Source organism: Amblyomma mixtum, chromosome 1, assembly GCF_055824585.1.
Source record: "Amblyomma mixtum isolate Tamu chromosome 1, ASM5582458v1, whole genome shotgun sequence".
NCBI classification, from domain to species: domain Eukaryota; kingdom Metazoa; phylum Arthropoda; class Arachnida; order Ixodida; family Ixodidae; genus Amblyomma; species Amblyomma mixtum.
In genome coordinates this window covers 311,986,992-312,008,827 of record NC_143012.1, presented here as the reverse complement: position 1 = coordinate 312,008,827, position 21,836 = coordinate 311,986,992, and the positions used below count along the sequence as shown (strand labels likewise).

At 45.6% G+C, this 21,836-nt stretch overlaps 1 protein-coding gene across 1 annotated transcript in view; it reads left to right on the top strand.

Annotated features, from left to right (window-relative positions):
* The window catches only part of LOC149372451 (uncharacterized), a 68,074-nt gene extending 46,843 nt beyond the window's left edge, over positions 1-21,231 (top strand). Inside the window, exons 24-29 of the mRNA XM_089582114.1 lie at positions 2,532-2,654; positions 8,591-8,713; positions 11,825-11,857; positions 14,503-14,535; positions 14,639-14,758; positions 21,044-21,231. Coding sequence (XP_089438240.1) covers positions 2,532-2,654; positions 8,591-8,713; positions 11,825-11,857; positions 14,503-14,535; positions 14,639-14,758; positions 21,044-21,231 — 620 coding nt within the window. The remainder of the gene's footprint in view (positions 1-2,531; positions 2,655-8,590; positions 8,714-11,824; positions 11,858-14,502; positions 14,536-14,638; positions 14,759-21,043) is intronic.
* Positions 21,232-21,836: the final 605 nt, after the last annotated feature.

Sequence of the window (21,836 nt, the reverse complement as noted above, 5' to 3'; positions counted from 1 at the left end):
CGTTAAACCCCAATAAACCAAACCAAACCATAGAAAACCAATGGATAACGTTTATGATGATAGCGAAAACCTTTATAGCAAAAAAAAAAAATGCAAGACTGCCGACGGAAGATTTGCGGATAATTTATTGTTATAGAGAAATATTACAATATATAAAAAATTGAGTTCGTGGACCCTTTCCCGTCGAAAAGTGCTTTTGTCCAAAATTGTTGGGAATGAGTAGCAGTTATGCAGTGAATGTTTTCAATTTTCACACAAACGCGAACAACGCACACACGTCGATACAGAATTGCATTGAATTGAATTTTAGCGCTGTTTTTCTAGCACCATGTGGCTGCGACCATGAGAGTAATATTTAAGTGCTACAGCATCATGTCTGATCGCAGCTTGAAATACCAGTTTTGTTGAAAGGAACATGTGGACAATATCAGTGCTATTCTTGCGGCATCCAGAGGTTTTAATTCGACAAAATCTCAACAAAGGGTTGCGATGTTGGGCACACTGGCATAATCGTACGCAGTCTAAGGCAAACCCGGTCTCAGTGTGCACCGTTTAAAATAAGAATTGATTTGCGGTGGCAAAAAGCTGCGGCATAGTTACTAGCACGAAAAACACAAGGAACAGCGAAGAGGAACTTGCAGGACTCTGAGACACACATCAACAGTGTCCCATGAGTTCATTTTTGCTGTCCCGTGCGTATTTCGCGCCAGGGACATTGTCGCAACTGTTTATCAAGCGCCAACAAATCAACTGTCATCTATTAGTTGGGGAACCTCGTCATATTCGTAATTTTATTTCGCTAGCCAGCTGTAATATAGCCTTCCGTTACAAGAATGTGTGATGAGTTCTTGATAACAAATTAATGATTTTAGCCATCTCATTCAACAGGTATACTCATGACTTGTGAGTTTGCGTTTCGTCAAGATTTTTTGACGTCACTCTGATGCAAAAAAGTAAACGAGAAAACTCAGGCATTTATGATGTTTGTCTAATGCAAGAACACAAGAGATGTTATATTTCTGATTGGTTTTGATGACTTACCATTATTAATTAATGATATCACAAATTCAATATTCATTTTTGTAAGGGATGTTCATTATATATTGGCAAGCCCTTTGTGATTCATTCAATCCACAATTTTATTCAAGCATGAGGCAATCGGCAGAAGTTAATGCAGATAAAATAGCCTTGCTAGTTCGATCGTGTTTCCTAGACTGCTGTCCAAAAGACATTGGAGTCTCAGAAAACATCATTAACTGAGAATATTTTGTTTTAGTAAGACGCATTTTATTAACTTTATATAGCTCAGTGGGTAAAGCGCACCACAGCAGATACGGAGATAGGAAGTTTGGCCCAACAGATTGCCTAACTTTATTCCGTTAGATGTGCAGGATGCACACGCACGCTTTCTCGAACGCTGACAAAGCTGTAGTTACATGGCACCTTGACCCATGTCACAACTGAGCCTCCAGCGCCTGGCTTACACGGACCTTGTGGCCCAACTCACCTTTCCTAATTAAGCGTTATGATTTCCATGCGCTTCCTTTTATCTGAGTGCATCACAGCCAACACGGTTCCTTGAGCGCAACGAGCTTTCCTTTCTCCCGCTCTTGCTTGTTCATCTCCAGAAAGCCGCCGTTAGACACACTACACTCAAAGGGCTCCGCGCTGCAGAGGGGGACACACCCGAGATGTGCACCACTCGATCAGATACAAAAGTTGCCCAGCACTCTCGTAACTTCGAAGAGATTGCGTCACGTTACAAGGGCGACGTTCAGCCCAGAGAGGCCACGTACGCGCCACGAGCTCGGGTGGCGAAAGTTTCCATTGTCAGTAAAAGCAAAGATACTCGCCCTTCCCTCCGTGCTTGTTGGAGCCCTTGTATCTACTACACATCGCTTCGATAATACCGTGCAGCATACTGACAGCTGGTCGCGGCTTAAGGTCAGTAGGGGGCACACTCGCAAAAAGCGCGCGCACGCGAGAACAGTTTACGATTGGCTACTACTTTTGATATTGTATAATTAGACTGTCACGATTGGTGAGCAGCGCGTAGACGCAACCAATCATAAGACATTCATGTATCCAAAGTGCTTTGTCATCGCTACTACCTTCCTCACATCGTGCTGTTCTTTGAGCTGGCATCTACATTTAGAAGGATGGGCACAGTGCTTCTTTAGAGCAGAACTCTGTCCTGTGAGTAGTTGGCACCGATACTTTCTTTTCGCAATAGATGACTTGCAATAGCAAAGTTTACAACCAATCAGAGGACATTCTCACATGAACAGAGAGCTTTTCGCCTTTAGAGCCCACCTTTTTGGATGGCGCCGACTCGGCCTTCTAGGGGTGCTGCGCCACTTGACCCTGACTGAGCGTAGCTAGCATAACGCTGCACGGATTTACTCGGACAAAGTAGAAAAGTGTGCGAGTGCCGAGACCACGCGCGTAAGCAAACGGCCCACGAGGCGAGGGCGTACGAGTAACGGTCGCCTGTGTTTTGCTGTTCGCGCCGGTTGCGACGGGTGACGCAGACCGACCCGAGCCCTGCAAGGCGGATCAATTTCGGTGCGTGGACAACGGCGAGTGCATCCCCCTGAAGTGGAAGTGTGACGGCAACGACGACTGCACCGACGGCTCGGACGAGAAGAAGTGCAGTGAGCATTATCATCACCTCCGGCGGGTCGCGCGGGTTCGACCGGGCGGCCCCCGCGCCCTTCAGCCCTCTGCCGAGTGGCCCTCTCTTCTCGATCGCACGCAGTGCTACCGCTCCGAAACTTGTTTGTGCATGCGTGTTCATGCCACTCTCGCTTTTGCGTTACGGCAACGAGTTCTCTTCTGAGAACGCCGCGAGACCGTGAGTAGACTAAGACAACGAAATGCCTGATAGGAATATAGCGATAAAGAAGACAAGCCTGCGATGCCACAGCCCAGTGAGTGGCATCGTGAGAGGGTCAGACTCTGGAATGTGTGAGACCCAGAGAAGGACACCTGAGTCGATACTTCGCAGCTCTCAGCCGCCAAAGGTGGCTGAACTGAAAAGGAGGTCATGCGTTCGATACGCATCCGCGGTGGCCGTGCGTCTGTGGCGCAAAATGACCCTGGTGTGATAAATCTAGGGGCGTTTTAAGAACTCTCAGTCCTGCTCTCTACCGCAGCAATCATTCATAGACTTCGAGTACATACAGCTCCTCCTCCCCTCTCAACATCTCTACTCAACAATCATACCAGTAATTGATCTGAAGTTTTAGTTTTCCCAACCATCGTGTTTCTTTAGAGCGTTAGCCCTTGTTAGCTGTTGCCCCGGGTTTACGATGTCGTCGTCGACGTCCGCAAGCCAGACGTGGCTCCGCCAGATATGTCGGCAACGCGCCAGTAGCGACACGGCTTGTTTAGGTCTTGCTGAGCTCGCCGGCTGCGATGGTTCGCCCAGAAAATTTGGCACCACGCCAGGTCTCTGTAGCGCAATTACACGGCCCATCACTGCTCCCTTAAATAACGAAAACCGGCAAACCAAACATGTTTCTTAAAAAAATTCTGCGATTTCACACCACAGCTAACACTCAGAGATTCGCATTACACGTAGCCATCCTGCGCGCTCCTTTGTTTGCTCAGTATTCTTATGGTCCACATCGTCTACACGAACGTTCGAAAAATAACACGGTCGCGCTCGAGGCGGTGACAAATGACGAAAGAATCTGCTTGGAACAGGTTGTTTCACACTTAGAGGGAACACCGGAGCGCCTGGATGTTCTCTTCGGGGCTCCATTGCAACCAATGCGGCCGCGCATCGAAGCAGTGATGCAGTCAAAGAGGGACCTGGAAGGAGTGGTTTTTGTCTTGTACTACTTTGCTTAGACGAGGGGACGCCTGTTACCTATCAGTGTGAAACAACCTGGACATCATTCAAACAAAACCGTTCAAGATTACCTACAAAGCTCGCCGTGTTCATTGTCCGTGAAGTACCGAGGGCATAAATTGGTTGGCCAAGATCATTTTGAAAAAAAGGTGTTCAGGTACTCCCCATTTCTGAGTTCGAAGACTACCTCCGAATTATACCATTTTTTTTTTAAATTTTGGTCATTAAGGCTTCACAATACCTGAAATATATTAAGAATGTATGTTATGGGTGAGGCTACCACTAGGCACTTGATAACAGGAGCCGGATCTTAAATTATAAGTAGCTCAATTTAACCGGGTAATTTATTTTTACCGCCTAATTTGTTGCTGACGTCATAAATATATATATTTAATAATATAATAAAAATAATATTGTGCATGCACTGACTCACTTAAAATATATATCATTTTCTTTCAGCCTTCATTACATAACAGAGGCAACAAACACCACTTAGAAAAATATCGACGGATGGAGTGTAACTATATTCATTTATTGCACGAGCTTGCTAGGTACTTCGAGGATTGGTAACATCTAGTCTTTCGCTCGAAGCAGAGTTTTATTCGTAGAATCACCGCAGCCTCGTTTTATTTTGCAGTTATGGTCCTGTTTTGGCGACTAGTGAACACACACACACCCACTCTTAGTCGGCTTTCGGAATTCGAAGTGGCCGCATCTTTAAGGAGTTTTCTGAAAGACGTATAAACGAACATTTCCTGGAACCACCTTTGTAAGAGGCCGCTGCAGGCCTGATATTTATGCAAAGTTGCTTCTTTCAATGAGCTAGCAGCTGCGTGCAAGTGCCGGACTTCAGACACGACAGGAGCGAAATAGGCACACATCCGACAAAATTCGGTTGCTTTTCAGCTGTATCTGCGCAGCTGTTCATGCTTCCAGAGGTTCCTTGATTTATACCGTTAAATATTCGAAGCGCCCAATCAGCATTCGAAAGCAGTCGCAAAATACAAAAAGTAACAAAAATTAACGCGTTTTAAACTAAAGCCTGTGCACGCAACCGGGCGCGTCAAGAAGAAAAAATAATGCACAGAAGTGAATTCACATTGATCACGCGCTCTGTGGAAATTTAGGATCTCGAACCAAGGAAATATTCTGCATTGCAAAACGTTCGTATAAAGAAACGTTACATGGTATGACAAAAAGAGAAAACTTCACATGGACGCCTAATTGCTTAATGTGTTGGCAACGCGGTAACATTAGAAGCTATTGACGCCTTTGCCGGAAATGACGTTACTTCTCTCCATTTAGTTGGCATTATCCACTCTGGTGAGGCCACTTCCTTCAGGGCAATGGGCGAGTTTAGTGAGCGACGACACAATTTTTTCACGCTGAGGTTTTTAATGCGCTAGTTAGCTGATACAATGAGTTGCCAAGATGGCGAAGACAACAACAGCCAGAAAATATAAAGTGCGGAAACGCTATAGCGTATATAAATAACAAAGAAACATGACTAAGTGTAAGTTAGAAGCAGCCATAAAATAGCCAGAGAGCCAACCGATAAGCATGATCGTAATGCGTTCTAGAAAGTAGCCAATTTGGCGCAGAGTAGCGACCAAAGACAAACCCAGCTTGATGTACGAATGTGTTTGGTGATATTTAATTGTACTACGTAATAATCGGTGGTATAGAACATTACTCATTTCTCGCAAACTCACTGTAAAAAAAAAAAAAAAATCCTCAGGAAACTGTACTGAGCATAGTGAAGTTTCTAACCGGCTTTTACGACCTTTAAAACGCAGACTCCAAGCTTTGAGCTCCTCAGCCGAAACCGAAATCATCCGAAATGCCAACCGAAACAAATAAGCCGTGACCGAGAGGCATCGCCGAGAGCATTGTGCGAAAGTTGTCGATGCGCAATCGGCAGCTAAAAAATGAAAAGTGGACACCGAAAACGCGACTCCTTATCTTCGTGTTTCAGCGCTTCTCAGCGGTTTCAGGAAACGTGCTTCCCAAATGTCGCGTATGAAAACCACCGATAAGGCTGACTGGGGACAGCGGGTGCTCAGGAGCCGGATTGAAACGCTGTCAACTGCGTGAAATGTATCGGCGAACGAATCGAACGAAGGCAATGGCCACGGCATGCCTTTCAATTTTCTCGTCCTGTTTCTCCGCTTTTACTTGCGTAGGGCCAACTTATACTTCTCTCTTAGGAACGCAAAATTTTCGTAACTTTCGCAATAAGTTTGCGAGAACCGCAGTCGAATGAGAATCTTTTGTCTGTCCGCGACCGCTGGGCGTCGAAATTGATAGATTTCCGGTTCACGCAACCAGATCTATGGTCGCGGCCGCGAGGCGAAGAAGAATGTCGGCCACGCCGCAAAGATCGAAGGGACGAAAAAGCGACCGACTCGCAATGATTGGAATTACATTTCCCGGTAACAGATCGAAACCAAGTGGTAGTGGCCGCCCGAGGTTTATACGCAGGTAGGAGAGTTTTTCATCTGTCTTTCTTACCCTTCAACTCTTGCTTTGTTTTCTTTTTTTGTTTGAGCTTCCAACCATGAAAGGGGGACCGCACTTCCGGAGATCCGAATTCTGGAGTAAAGTGTCAGGCTTCGATTCGGTTCGATTTCTTTTTCCCGCGGACAGGCTATGTCGCCTTGTCGCCCGTTTCTTCCATCAGCATTTTCCTGGAAATGCAACGCGCTTTCAAAAGTTGCAGTTCTTGGCTTTGGGGACATGCTGTCTGAACGCGAAGCTACGGGTTCTTCGCGGTGCTGGAACGGAAGGCCATTCTATTTCCTTTATATTGTTTTTTTTTTTGGTGATGCTGCGGTGACACACCATGAAAGAAAGCCTACGTTCCTATTCGAAAGTAGCTCTGTTCATAGGCGGATGTTACGTGTGCTACGCTGGGGCCTGCAACTTTTTTTCAAGTTACGTTAACTATTATGTATCACCTCCAAATGAAAACTCCGAAAATCCTCTTACCCGGCGGCAATTTAATCTTAGATAAAGTACCAACGAGTGATGATGCTCATTCGTCATTCAAGAGGTCTATGCAAAGCTGGCGCCTGCTTACGTATAGTCCTCTAAGCAGCATTTTTCCCTTTCGCCCCATTCTGGGTTCTTTGGTATACTTCAGGAGTTAATTCTGGGCTAACGAAATATTTATTATTTTCAAGCTACGCTCTTGATCAAACCTGGCCAAGATACTTCGTCTGTGTGCAGAATTGTTTATTACGTATGCCAGAATTTCGGCGTAGAACTCCTTGAGAGTCTTTAGTGCACTTATTATACACGAGAAATCTACATTTATCAGCACGTATTCAATAAAAATGTGTTTTCTATGAAGGCAAATGTTCTAAAACATAACGTAATGTTGCAAAGTTCTTAACAGTGGTGACAAGAGGTTGGGTGAACTAGCACCGATGCTTTGCTGGCAGAACGGAAATAACTGGTGCCATGTTGTGTTACTTTGACACAGAGGTACTGGGTATGCTCTTTGGATGAGGTTCAAACATTATCCTGTATCCTTTTGCGTCTTAATATAACGTAATTGTTAAAATTCTAAGTAACGTGATTGCGCAGCCAGCAAACGTAACTGTGGCATTGCACTGGAAAATATAATTCAGTATAAGACAAAAAAAAAAAAAAACATGAGTGAGTTACATAGCAAAATAATATTTAGCATAACATAGATTTCCGCTCAGCGGCTCATTCTTACGGCATGACGTGCGGTTCGAGGGAGGTGTAAACAGCTAGCCAATAATATGAGTTGTTTGGCGGGTCTAAAAAACTGGTAGATTTTGTGATTAGCCGGCTCACACATACTTTGTGGCCATTCCGCCGTTCATTAAAATTTCATGATTTGCACCAGATTGTCAGTCTGCGGCAGCCTGATTTCTGCTGCGCAATAAAAAAATGGAGTTGATCCGAAAAAAAAACCTTGATGTAAGGGATGCGCCCTCCAAATTCACTGCCATCTCCCACACCACGTCGCCCCCCGCCCCGCTATCTATCCCTGTATGTCAAAAAAAGAAAAAAATAATGCGCTTTAAAGTGCGTGAGGAGGTCAAGAGAGTTGCAAGGTAAACAAAGGTTGCAATAAGCTGTAATAAACGCTACTTGCATGGCCACAGAAGTGCCCCCTGGAGATTATTACAGACAACCATGACAGCCGCTGTCGGGGAGTCCAGCACTGCATGAAATAATTATTTATTTCATGCATTATTTTCCCTTTATAAATCAATGTCAGTGGTACGCACCTGCGTAAGGAAGGTGGGGACAAACTAAGCAACACATAAGACATGCACATAGCGCTCTGTACATGTCTTATGTGTTACTTAGTTTGTTAGTTACTTAGTGTTAGTTTGTCTTTCTTGCGCAAGTACGTACTTTTGACAGAAATGAACCAACACGCCCAAGCAGAAGTATTAAATAAACCGACGTGTCACTTCTCGCGAAGAAACGACTTCATTAAAGAAACATTCGCTTAAAACAATCAATTAACTATACGCAGCCCACCCTACTAAACTGCCGTCGCAGGGAACTTAAACGCGTTCCTTGAATAGTCGAAAGCATCAATAACTTATTGGTCCGCTGCACTGCCCGCCGACAGCTCTCGCCCGAGCAAACCGATGGAATTAACGCGGGCGGCCCGCAAACAAGTTAACGAGCACACTGACGTGCCTCTCCTGCTCTGCCTCCTCCTCCCCCTCTTCGTTCGCTGCGCAGAGAAGGCCTGCGAGCCGGCCGAGTTCTACGCGACCTGCGGAGACGGCGTGACTTGCATACCCAAAACTTCGGTCTGCGACGGAGTGGTCGATTGTCCCGACAGGTTTGACGAGGCGAACTGCAGTAAGTACGGAGAGGGTTGCCGGCCGGACCTGCCTGCACTGCTCGATATTGAGGCTTTCGCAATTGCCTGTCTGCCATTCAAGGAAAAGCTTCCGCCCAAGCACATAAGACGCAAGAATAAAATACACGAGAACAATTCTCAACCCTATTTCCAGTGTAGCCGCGTAGGAAAATACTGTCAGAGATATCCGGGCCAAGCTTCTTTGAAGCTACAACTCAAGATTTTATTGTGCCCCCGAAATTAAGAGGGAATTTAAGGACATCAACTCTTGCCGAAATAAAGGTGAAACACTAGGATGACGTATCAATGCTGGCATAGCGGTATGAACAGCAAGGTTCGCATACGGAATCAAATGGAGGAGGACAGGTGAGAGCGCGCCTGGACGTTTCCACGTGAACTATAAATTTTCTAAAGAAAGACCAAATTATATCAGTGCATGAATGTATCACGAATAACGAACCAGCCCCAGGCTCTCTCCCTATCCCCTTCTCAGACAGCTTAACGTTAAAGAAGCCTGGCTTGCTGTGCCGTTGGTGCATACTACTGGAAGTTTTTGAGATTAAGAATCTAGGCGTAGGGTGCGCTAGTCAGAGCTCAGTTGAGATTGCTGCAAAATAATTTCATTTCTTGGAAAAAAAATATCTCGGATGGCACGTGAAATGCTACCAGCTCTACGTTTTGTGAAACTATTAAAATCATTTTGTGTTCCAGCGTCGTCCTTCGATGCTCTGTCTGTTAGATTAGGTGTTATTTTCCGGCTAGTTCTCGCCCTGTTCAGTTTGCTATTCATATGCCCCTAAGAACAGAAGCGTATGCCAATTATACAGCACGCCTCTAAGCGCCTAGGTGTGCACTTCAATGCTTGATTTGCTGTTTGCAATTATGTGGCACATAAAACATTAGTCGGTTAAGGCCGTGCCTTTTGACGAACTTTTCTGACTAACCGCCAATAGTTTGTATGGGGCTAATAACCACGCGACTTCCATTTCCTCTGTCACGTCAGGAGCGCCGCAGGGTACTGTTTTAAGATTTTAGCATTTGTCTTCTACTATTACCTTGTTCGCGGTCAACAGCGTCGCTGACGACTGCGTCATCTACCGGACTATCACTTATAGCAGGAATTCATACAGTTTGCAGTGTGACTTAAAACTTGTAGGAAATGGGTGCGCTAATTGGTCAATGTCTAAAATGTTAATAAAACAATTCTAATCTCGTTTCACTGTCGTCAGTTGTATCCTACGCCAAATTGCAGCATATGCGGCACAGTAGCATCACACACATCAACATATAAACATTTATAAATAAATAAATAGGACCATTCTTGGTCCGCCCGTGTTACGAACGTAGCCAATGAAAGCTGCTGCGTCCTTGGTTATCTTAAACGCAACCTGTGTCTGGCTCCGACTTCTGTATAACTGTCCGCCTGTTTAACTCTAGTCCGCCCTAAACCGGAATATTCGCAATTTATCTGGGCCCCCAACAAACTAACCTTGCCAAAGGCGCTGGGTCTGTATGAAGCCGCGCGGTAAAATTGGCATATGCTGATTACTCATATGATACAAGCGTTACAGCATTAAAGACAAGCACTAAACTTCCCGGCCTTGAATCTCTGAGGAAAATAACCATACTATGCGTTTTCCGCTAGTTCTATCAATAATCTTTCAGTCATTCCATTATCACCGCTGCTCACCGCCTTTCACTTCACATTAACGATATCCGATATCCGAAAGCCGTCGATTCCCCTCGGGCATCCACTCGTACGCATCTCAAATCATTCTTCGCCAGGTGGTCGAAATTTCCGGAGCCCTCCACTACGGCGTCTCTCACAGCCTTAGTCGCTTTGGGACGTTAAACCCCATAAACCAAACCAAACCAAACCAAACCATTCTTCGCCAACACGGTCAAGAAATGGAACAATTTGCCCGCCGAAGCTGTCATCCATCCTGCCGCCGAGAGTGCTTCAAATCGTTCATCATAGAACTAATTAAATGACGTATTTGTCCACCTCTCGTATAATGACAACTAGAGGGCCTTTGAGGTTCTAAGAGTTTGTGGTTTATGGGGGTTTAACGTCCCAAAGTGACTCAGGCTATGAGGGACGCCGTAGTGAAGGGCTCCGGAAATTTCGACCACCTGGGGTTCTTTAACGTGCACGGACATCGCACAGTACACGAGCCTCTAGAATTTCACCTTCATCGAAATTCGACCGCCACTGCCGGGATCGAATCCGCGTCTCTAGGGTCAAGCTGCCGAGCTCCATAACCACTGAGCCAACGCGGCGGCTTGAATACATAAGAAAATAATGTGCCATCAGTCATTAAATTAGTTTTGAACAAAGGAATGAGTGTACGACAATGAATATTGGAAGGGCGCTTGGTAAAAATTGACGGAGAGTTCACTCGCTATTTTTTTCTTTTCTGACAAATTACTAACCAGGAGTGTCCTGAACCAACAAGCCTCTAAAGAGCATCGGTCAGCATACCAGTCATTGCATGTGCTCGTAGCTCGTGTGGTCTTTGGTCTCTGTCTGTTTTTTTACCTAATTGTATTTGCCCAAATTAAAACCACGCACCCGATTTCTTTTAACAAAGTGTGCACCACGGCTTCCAGATCTGCCGGGTGAAAACTTGCAAATATAATAAATAAGCCGTCAGGGGCTCCACGTCCCTCGGCAGGCTGGAGTATTAAAGATGCTTCCACGGGAATCCACGCCACGTGTCTGCACCAGATGTGCAAAATCTCCGAAATTTTCTTCTTCCCTCGATGAACACATAATTTTCAGCATTTTGAGAACATAAGACTGCAAATGGCGCGAATGCACAAGCACTCTGTTGTAAAGAGGCAGTTACAGAAAAAAAAATAGCAAAGCAGTTGTAATGAAACGACGTTCTTTTAATATTCTGCCGTAATGGCACTCGTTTATCTATGTGCTGCCCGGATTCGTGTATAGCATCTATTAGGCATTCCACACACCATTCCCATTGTAAAGGCAGTCCCTGAATATTGTGAAATGTTACCTTCCTAAGAGCTTTTTTCTGCCGCAGTAAGTGGAATACATTTGCCACTTTTAACATCTAATTGCATATTCAATTTTTTTTTCTATTTTTCAGCAAAAGGCAGCACTCCCAAAATGAATGCTCTAAGTAAGTACATCCAGAGTCAAGTGCTTATTCCCGTGAGAGCAGTAAGCTTGAGTAAAAGCGTAAGCTTAGAGAGGCCCTGGAATACATAAAGACAAAAAATGCACCAACCGAGGGCCCGTGACCGCTTGAATAGCAAGTGTATTCGCTCACCCGGAAAGCGAGCCTCTTTCGCTAAGGAACGAGCATTGCCTTCACCCGTCGGCCCTTGCAGCACATTCTTCTTCCATTTTGAATCTACACGGACGTCGCTCTCACGATTTTATTTTTGTGCGTTTCTTTTTCAGAAATGTTGCCATGTATTCCGTTCCTGTTTTCTTTCTACTCTAGTTAGAAATGTTTGTCACCTACTAAGTCTTTTGGGCTTTCAGACCATGGGCGCCTTGAGCAACTCCATCCAGTTATTTACGGTCAGGGGACCCATTGTGAAATGTAGCTGTTTACGGTAAGATAATGTATAATAGAACTGTCGCCTGACTATGAATGTACATTAGAATGACGAGAACATTCGAGGCAAAAAAAAAACAAATCAAGAGGGGGGGAAGGGGGGGGGGGCGAAAGAAAGTCCCCATACAAAGAAATAATCAGTAGGCAGGATCTGCACGGAAATGCAAAGGTTCTCGGTACAGGAAGCCAGCAAATGGAAGCGAAACAATGCGCGCTCAAAGAACAGCTTTGCGCCGCTGTGCGGTCGACGCTAAAAGCTTTCCGCGCTTCAATTCTGCAACGCTGCATTGCGAGTGCTGCTTTCTGCGGGATAAATGCATGCGGAAGCACGGCTTATCAACAAACGCAGCGTTGCGGTCGGCACAAACCAATGGGCCGTTGCGCTAACTATGAAGAAAAAAGTTTCAACGCGCTATTCATGGGCGAAACATAATGCGTTGGCCTCATCTCAATGTTAATGCTTGCGCGTTCGCACAATAATGGCCCGAATTACGTAAGGATAATCTGTTCCCGTCGCTGGCGCCCCATTTGTTTGTCGCGATGTATTAAGCTTCTTACCGTTTCTGCCGTCGACAGAACAGGCTGCTAGTCATGAAGGAACTGTTTTGGAAATTCTGCTTAGCGAGTATTGTTAAAAATGTCCATGAGCCACCCTCTCATTGAAGTTGCTTCCTTTATTTATTTATTTTTTGCTGCAGGAGCTCTCTCTCCCCTCATAACACTGCTGGCTTTTCAGCAGCTGCAGAGAAAAGCTCGTTATGGCACATTCGATTGTTCTTGTGATGCATGCTGTTGCGTAATCATGCAGCACTATGCCCCGCCTATTTTACCTTTTTAGCTTCTTTCTTGTCGATACGCTCACGATTGCTCTTTACCCTCCTCTTGTACAAGGAAGTTAGTCAATGGTGTTTAACTCTTTGAAATACACGCTGTTGCGAACAAGGACACCGAGAATAGGGAAGAACATGGTTAATGGTTGACGGCGCCCATACCTTGAGCTTGGCGCATGGTGGCCTTAGTTGCCGATGTGCCATAAAACCAAACACATCACAGCACATTGACAGCGTTTTGAAATGGCATAGCTAAGTAAGACGCATTAAAGAGCACGACAATCTATATGTGTACTTAAGGACAATTAGAACATTGATTCCATCTTTTTAGAATATCTTGCTTCCTCAGAGTAATTTGGAATTAAACGGGATACGTGTTTTGCTGACTACTACGAAATTTTCATTTCAAGCCCATCATTGGCAAAGCGGTAGCTGGCCAATGCGCGAAGAGAACGCTGAGATCAACCAGATTAAAGCAGACCCGTTTGACCTTCAGCTTATGTGCCGATTGAAATCTGGTTTGCTCTGCTTGGCTCTTATTACTATACTAGGCTACGAGATAGCTTAACAGACCACAGGACGCATCTATAAAAAGACATTCCTTAATTCAGTCATGCCCATGTAATATCACCCGGTGCTTCGTTATGTTGGCATTATGTAATGCGTTAGTGAAATACTTCTTCATTTGAGCGGGAACTAAGCCAGTTGCTGATACCGAAGTAATGAAAAAGGAAAAAAAAACGATGAGAAGAACGGGCAACAAAACACTCCGTGTCGTCTCCAGGCAACGCCTTAATGGCGGTGGCTATACGATCGTTAGTGTTCATCTGTAACAAAAAAAAAAGACCCAATGCGGAAACATTTTGAGAGAAAAATGCTTGACAAGAAACAACTCGGTCGCCACGCACAGCTAGAAAATGAGCAAGGCTAGATCAGAAAAAGGGTAAGAGATGGAAATGCGTAATCTTCATCTTGCTGTCGAGGGCAAATGAAATGAAATGCGAACGAGGCAATTCAGGCTGGAACTAAAAGAAAAGACACTACAAAAATGAAGAGAATTAGAAAGAAATGGAAGCGAGGTTTGTTATCGATCCCGAAGAGCTGTCACCGCATTTTCGAAGCGGTAATTACCCGCGCAAACATTTAATCTTCCTGACTTAAAATCCCATTCTGCTACTCGCGTTTGAATTGCCTCGTTCGCGTTTCATTTAGCCCCAGTCGTTACTCTGCAAACTATATTTGGCAGAATTTGTGTACTTATGCTCTCATAAGCATTCTTATAAAACAGTAATATAAAAGCCAAATACGGGATGCACGACGCGAAAATTGGATATACTTTGCCAAAGAAAAACGATTTTTTTTCAATTCCAGAGGGCCTTTCAGTTCCTGAAGAGGACCGCCTTAGTAAGGCACCACTTCCTGCAATTCGCAATCGCTAAATTTTGATTTACTATGTCCTACCAATGTTTCCTAATTTTTTTCTCTTCACGCCTTTGTACCCCTGCAGAATTTCCTGACTGCCCCGTTGACTACTTCAAGTGCAAAACCGACGGAAACTGCATCATGAACATTCTGGTGTGCGATGATGAGGATGACTGCAAGGACGCCTCGGACGAGCAAAATTGCGGTGAGCACTCCTTACGCGACTGCAATTTTTAGAGCCGGCAGGTTTCAGGATGTGGTCGCTAAGAAGTAAGCGTAGTATATATAGTTGAGACCAGGCTTTTTTAGAGCCGGTAGGTTTCAGGCTGTGATCGCTAAGAAGTAAGCGCAGTACATATAGTTGAGACCAGACATTTTTAGAGCCGGTAGGTTTCAGGCTGTGGTCGCTAAGAAGTAAGCGTAGTATATATAGTTGAGACCAGGCTTTTTTAGAGCCGGTAGGTTTCAGGCTGTGGTCGCTAAGAAGTAAGCGCAGTACATATAGTTGAGACCAGACATTTTTAGAGCCGGTAGGTTTCAGGCTGTGGTCGCTAAGAAGTAAGCGCAGTACATATAGTTGAGACAAGACATTTTTAGAGCCGGTAGGTTTCAGGCTGTGGTCGCTAAGAAGTAAGCGCAGTACATATAGTTGAGACCAGACATTTTTATAGCCGGTAGGTTTCAGGCTGTGGTCGCTAAGAAGTAAGCGTAGTATATATAGTTGAGAACAGGCATTTTTAGAGCCGGTAGGTTTAAGGCGGTGGTCGCTAAGAAGTAAGCGTAGTATATATAGCTGAGACAAGACATTTTTAGAGCCGGTAGGTTTCAGGCTGTGGTCGCTAAGAAGTAAGCGCAGTACATATAGTTGAGACCAGACATTTTTAGAGCCGGTAGGTTTCAGGCTGTGGTCGCTAAGAAGTAAGCGCAGTACATATAGTTGAGACAAGACATTTTTAGAGCCGGTAGGTTTCAGGCTGTGGTCGCTAAGAAGTAAGCGCAGTACATATAGTTGAGACCAGACATTTTTTGAGCCGGTAGGTTTCAGGCTGTGGTCGCTAAGAAGTAAGCGTAGTATATATAGTTGAGAACAGGCATTTTTAGAGCCGGTAGGTTTCAGGCTGTGGTCGCTAAGTAAGCGTAGTATATATAGTTGAGACCAGGCATTTTTAGAGCCGGTAGGTTTCAGGCTGTGGTCGCTAAGATGTAAGCGTAGTATATATAGTTGAGACCAGGCATTTTTAGAGCCGGTAGGCTTCAGGCTGTGGTCGCTTATATATAGTTGAGACCAGGCATTTTTAGAGCCGGTAGGTTTCAGGCTGTGGTCGCTAAGAAGTAAGCGTAGTATATATGATTTAGACCAGACATTTTCAGAGCAGGCAGGTTCCAGGCTGTGGTCGCTAAGAAGTAAGCGTAGTATATATAGTTGAGACCAGGCATTTTTAGAGCCGGTATGTTTCAGGCTGTGGTCGCTAAGTAAGCGTAGTATATATGATTTAGACCAGACATTTTTAGAGCCGGCAGGTTTCAGGCTGTGGTCGCTAAGAAGTAAGCGTAGTATATATAGTTGAGACCAGGCATTTTTAGAGCCGGTAGGTTTTAGGCTGTGGTCGCTAAGAAGTAAGCGTAGTATATATAGTTAAAACCACACATCCTGGAAGGATCATCCTGGTCGACTGTTTATTGAGGATGCGTTCTCATTGTCCTTTAGGCTCCCGTGGGATACGAGAGGTGGTCCAGGAAGGATCTTTCTCCAGCAGGCTTGCCCATATCTTGTCCTGTCGTGAAAGATAACGTGGTAGGCTAGGCAGGGCGTAGCGTGGGCAACGCATTCCAGTACACTCAGCTTGCCTATCGTCAGACTGCGCACATTTAATTAAATGAGAAGCTTTGCGGGCAAGCCTTAGCACTTTACTGATGCTAGGTGCAGACTCGACCAAATGTAATGGTATTCAGGTGTGCATGAAAAAAAAGAAAGGCAGAAGTCAGAAATTATGGCGAGCGTTTGAGTCATCTCCGGAATGCATAGTGAACAGTGTTTGATCGGGTATTTTATCGTTGGTTGCACAGTCTATCGACATGGCTAGGGACAACTGACATTCAAGTAGAACCGTAGCGAAGGAAAACAAAATTTATGTAATTGTGCACGGCGCTTGGATTCACATAGGAACGCGTACCTACACGCAGAAAAGACAAGGTTGGTGCTAAACTTGACTTGGTTTCGTTTGGCTTGGTTTGTTGGGGTTTAACGTCCCAAAGCGACTCAGGCTATGAGAGACGCCGTAGTGAAGGGCTCCGGAAATTTCGACCATCTGGGGTTCTTTAACGTGCTCTGGCATCGCACAGTACACGGGCCTCCAGAATTTCGCCTTCATCGAAATTCGACCACCGCAGCCGGGATCGAACCCGCGACTTCCTTGTGAAAAGCTTTAACGCAGACACAGACCAAGACAAAGACGAGACACGCAATAGCGCTTGTGTGCATGCGTCGTCTTTCTCGTGATCTGTGTCCACGATAAAAGTTTTTACAAGATCTATATACACAAACCAACCTGCCCAAAAAGACAGAAGCGTGAGTACAAAACGATTCGGTATTGAGCTAACAAGAAAGGTTAAAGCAAATTTCGTAAGAAAAGCACACTTAGAAGGAGACGAAAGGTGAAGAATGGAAGCAAAGATAGGTACCGGATTCAGTCCTTCCTGAGCGCAGTTGGCTTCACGGGCTGTGTGCCACTGTATACAGGATTGAAAGGGCTTACGGCGCATCTATAACAGCGGAGCACTTAGATGTGCCGTGCAGTGGAAGAAGCAACAATAAGCGATCGAACTGCTGAGAGCCAGGCATATTGATTGCAGAAACGGGCTGTAGATTTAGGAGTAAACATTGCGCTGCAGCAATATAAGGCCTTGTGTGTTGAGAGAGCTCTGATAGCCCGAGCGCGCTGAGGATGTACGCGTTGAGAAACCTGCCTGCCTGGGTAAGAAACACTAATGCCAAATCAATCTAAAATAGTCTGATGCGACGAGATGTGTATACCAAAGGCGTGAACGAAACAATTTTTTTTCTTTTTGTTGGGGAGGAGAGGTGTCGCCACTGCGTCGCACACTATGCGTGGACAATCTGCACCATTCTGTGCAGGCTTCTAGCGTAGTCATGCCTAGAGCTGGCATCACAGAATGGGTACCGCACTCAGAGCGCGATTAGGGTGCTAATAACTGTTCCGAATATGTCAGATGCTTTCTGTCACGGCTTAAGCCCACGCGATTTGCGAATGCGCGGGAGCGGTGTGGTCAATTGTACCTTCGATCCGCTCTGGAATTGGGCTTCCTAATGGATTGCTGATTATTTTGCTCCATAAAGGACTGCACTGCATTACTGGGACGTAATGTAGCAGTTTGTTTACGGCGTGGCGTCTGAAATGAAAGGAAGTGTTCTGGTTCCGCGTTCGTCTCATTTGTCTGTGTTAAACAAAGGCCGCGATCGAAATGATACTGAAAAAAGCACAAGGAGGAGATTAAAAAAAAATGGTTCCGGGCATTAGTATCTACTCGCAAAAAGGCGAGATGTGCAACGAGAACAAAGTTATTCTCAAAAGCCTCTACACTGCCCATATACTCCCCACACATATACTCGCCGCACAGAGTTTGAGTAATGCTTGTCGCTGGGCCATTTGAGTCTGCTTGTTACACTTCAAGAAATAAGGCGTTACACAACGCACTAGACGAGACAGGACGTGCATCGTCGTCCTGCATCATCTCGTCCGTTGTGTAGTGCCTTATTTCTTGAAGTGTAACAAAGTTTGACTTTGTTGCATGGGCGTGCGTGATAATTCTACCTAAATATACCTCGCTAGCATTGTTCACACAGCGCTCCGACTAGGCGCACGGTAACAAGCAAAGTCAGCATGCGGGTCGTCTTGTTACATATTTGTGCTTCACATGGTAAGGCGGATTGACTTTCTTGAACAAACTGAGCGGGAATACATGCGTGTTATAAAAAGTAGGAGGCTTTAACAAGGTGTTTTTTTCCTTCTCTCGCGCCGCTGTCAATGCCTGACGACGTGAGCTGAGTTGAACAGCAGGGAAATGCAGACGTTATTTGTATTGCGTTTACTTAAGAAAGCTACAGACAGCAGCTTGAGAAACTAGTCTCAGAACCAGACAGAGATGCGAAGGCAGTGCATTGTCTAAAGAAATGTGTCTTACTCTGGAAACAAGTACCTGTAAGGTGTCAGCCTTCGTTTGTGCGGCAGGTGGATAGTTACGAAAAAAAAAAATCCAGCTGAGGTGGAGCTTCTTACACGTTCCCGACAATTGAACTGTGTCCCTGGCAATTGAACCCGTTGAAGTTTGTTTTAAGGAGAGTGGAGTGTAAACTGAGCTGTCTATAATAGGAACAGTGCGAGATTATACACGATCTGATGTGCACAATACAGAGCAGTCACAGAAACAGACAAAAAAAGAAAACGATGCGATTAAAGGTGCGGTTCTATGCGAACGAATGGAAGTGACTGTGATCATGACGCATGCGTGTTGAGAACATAGCAGGTTGCACAAACAGATAAGTACGAAACATGGTGATACTTTCGCCAATATGGGCCCGAGACAGCCCTTGTCTTCATGGCAGAACTTTGCGTCCAAGTCTTGTAAATTCACTCTTAGCCAGAAATTGCAAAAATGGCAATAGGGGGAAGCCTATTGGGAACTAGCTTCTCTGCCACAATTGCTAGTCCCTCAGAGAGCAACAATAACTTCATCATGACTTGCTGCAGAGGGGTATCAGCTGCTATTAGTCTCCGCACGGATTAAGCATTATGCGCGAAGACAAAGTGGTACAATCAGTCGCGCTTCGCAAGCTTTTGTTTCAAGCCGCCCCGGTGGCTCAGTGGTTATGGCGCTCGGCAGCTGACACGAAATACGCGGGTTAGATGCCGGACGCGGCGGTCGAACTTCGATGGAGGCGAAATTCTAGAGGCTCGTGTACTGTGCGGTGTCAGTGCACGTTAACGAACACCAGGTGGTCGAATTTTCCGGAGCCCTTCACTACGGCATCCCTCATAGCCTGAGTCGTTTTGGGACGTTAAACGGCATAAACCAACCAACCTTTATTTCAAAGTGCATGCCACACGATTCATGCTTCGCACACCCCTTAGCTTAACACACACACCAGCATTTGTTTTCGGGTATGATGTTCACTGTTCAAGAACATTGCTTCTCCGTTTTAAAAAAAAAGCTCTTTGTTTTGTCGGTATACACCACCAACGGTACCGAACTCAGCCGTGAGCAAAAAAAGGAAATCCGAATCGCCATTACGGTTGTTTCAGTAGGAAACGTCGGGAATCTGCGATTCGATTTGGGACATTCAGCTTGCATTCTGAACAGCAGGGTCAGTAGTGCCTGCGACGAAGTTAAAATGGCGTTTTGCCGCGAGTGTTGGATATTTATTGTACGGATGCAGCTCTTGTTACCTGAGAAAATGCATAAATCTCGGAAGCGCGGCTCTGGTATGTGAACGAATTTCTTCGAATTCTCCTTTATTGTTACTTACCCGCATCCGTGTGTAGCTATTGGCAAAGCTACGGCAATACAAGCTTGTATATAGTCACCTGGCTTAGATTAGGGCCAAACCTATTCATACACATTGGGGTTTAGTTGCCTAACTGCTGGTACTGATGTGTAAACGGAGTTTTGAAAACTTCCACAGCTCTTGCTTTTTGTTCGAACAAACAAGTGAAGGAATTGTGCACATGGACGCTGATACTTTGTCTTTCACGTCTGCCGTGACGTAAAGGTTGACAGCTTGCAAGCAATGTCGTTAGTCTGCTCTGTCCTCAAAGATTTCACTGACCAATGGCAAGAAGAAAAAAAAGATGGGATTGGGAAAAAAATTCGTAAAAAATATGACTACAGGAAGGAGCGTCATAAATTATAACTCAGGAAGCCGCTCCCGCACGTGACCACGTGACTGCCACGTCATTCGTGGCACCGAGCTGACCAGTGAGCACCGGGGCGGACGACGTAGTCGCTGCTAGCTTTCTTCCTTTTTCGGGGCCACATCTACATAATGACTGGGACCAAATAGGTCAGGGCTCGCCCTTGTGCCTTAAGATCAGACCGCACGTTCCTAAGAGGAACGATCAGTATCTAGGACTCGGTCCATCAAGGCCTCAAGTATTTGAAGGAATCGTCAGTACCTTCAAATCAGGCGATCTAATCGCACGTCCTCAGAACTTGGATTACCATAGCCGCAAGTCCCTCGGAGGTGTGACTGGTACTTTGGGCCAAAGACTTCAGCACCGCACTTCCATAGGAGATAGCAGGAGCGCTCAGCAGCTAGTACCCAGGATATAAGACAAATACTCTTTTCTAGAGGGTGTGATCGGCAACTGGGAACTAAGATATCAGGAGCGTACCTGAGGTGCGGGGCTAGAGGTGGGTGCCGTCCCACGCTTCACTTTCTGTTCTGTATCTCGCTTGTCTCGTCCTGTCGCAGCGAAGCAGTGCCCGCCGACTCACTTCCAGTGTGAGTCAGACAAGAGCTGCATCAAGCGACTGTTCCGCTGCGACGGTGACGTCGACTGCGAGGATGCCTCGGACGAAAAGAACTGCACCGAAGGCAACGCCGGGGGTGGAGGAGGCGGAGGAGGTGGTGCAGGCGGTGGAGGCGGAGGAGGCCAGTAGGGATGGTGCGTGCCCCCCTGGCCCTGCCACTCCCGAACCGAACACGGCGCCCGTAAGTGGGCGAGTCGAATCAGGAACGAGCCGGGGCCGGAAGTCGTACTTAGCAGCAGTTTTTTCCACGGTTCATTTTTTTCCCTCCTTGAAAGTTGGTCAGTTACATCTTTGATATCAGAGCCGATGCATAACATTGCTTGCTGGCTGTTAGCTTTGACGTCAGATGCGCTATCAACTGTGAAGGGACAAGGTAAGGAATTAGCGTAAAAATATTCACAGAATGCGGCCTCCTCATGCGTATTAAAAAGAGCCTCTAACAAAGAAAGCTCTCTTGAGCGAATTAGTGGCGCCATGAAAGCTCTTCAACTTTCCACCCAATAAAAACATGGTGGCGACCAGGCGACAAAGCATACGAAATAGTTCAGTAGTCGTTGGAAAGCAGGATCACAAGGTACGAAAGATGGACTTAAGTTTAGGGCAGTCTTCTGAATGACAGCAAATGAATTGTTAGTTTTTTTTTTATCTAATTACGCCAATCATTTGTAAAACTCGCTGTTGGTCAAAAATTGAAAAGGTTTATAGGTCGGGAATTAGTGGCTGCTCGCACTGTA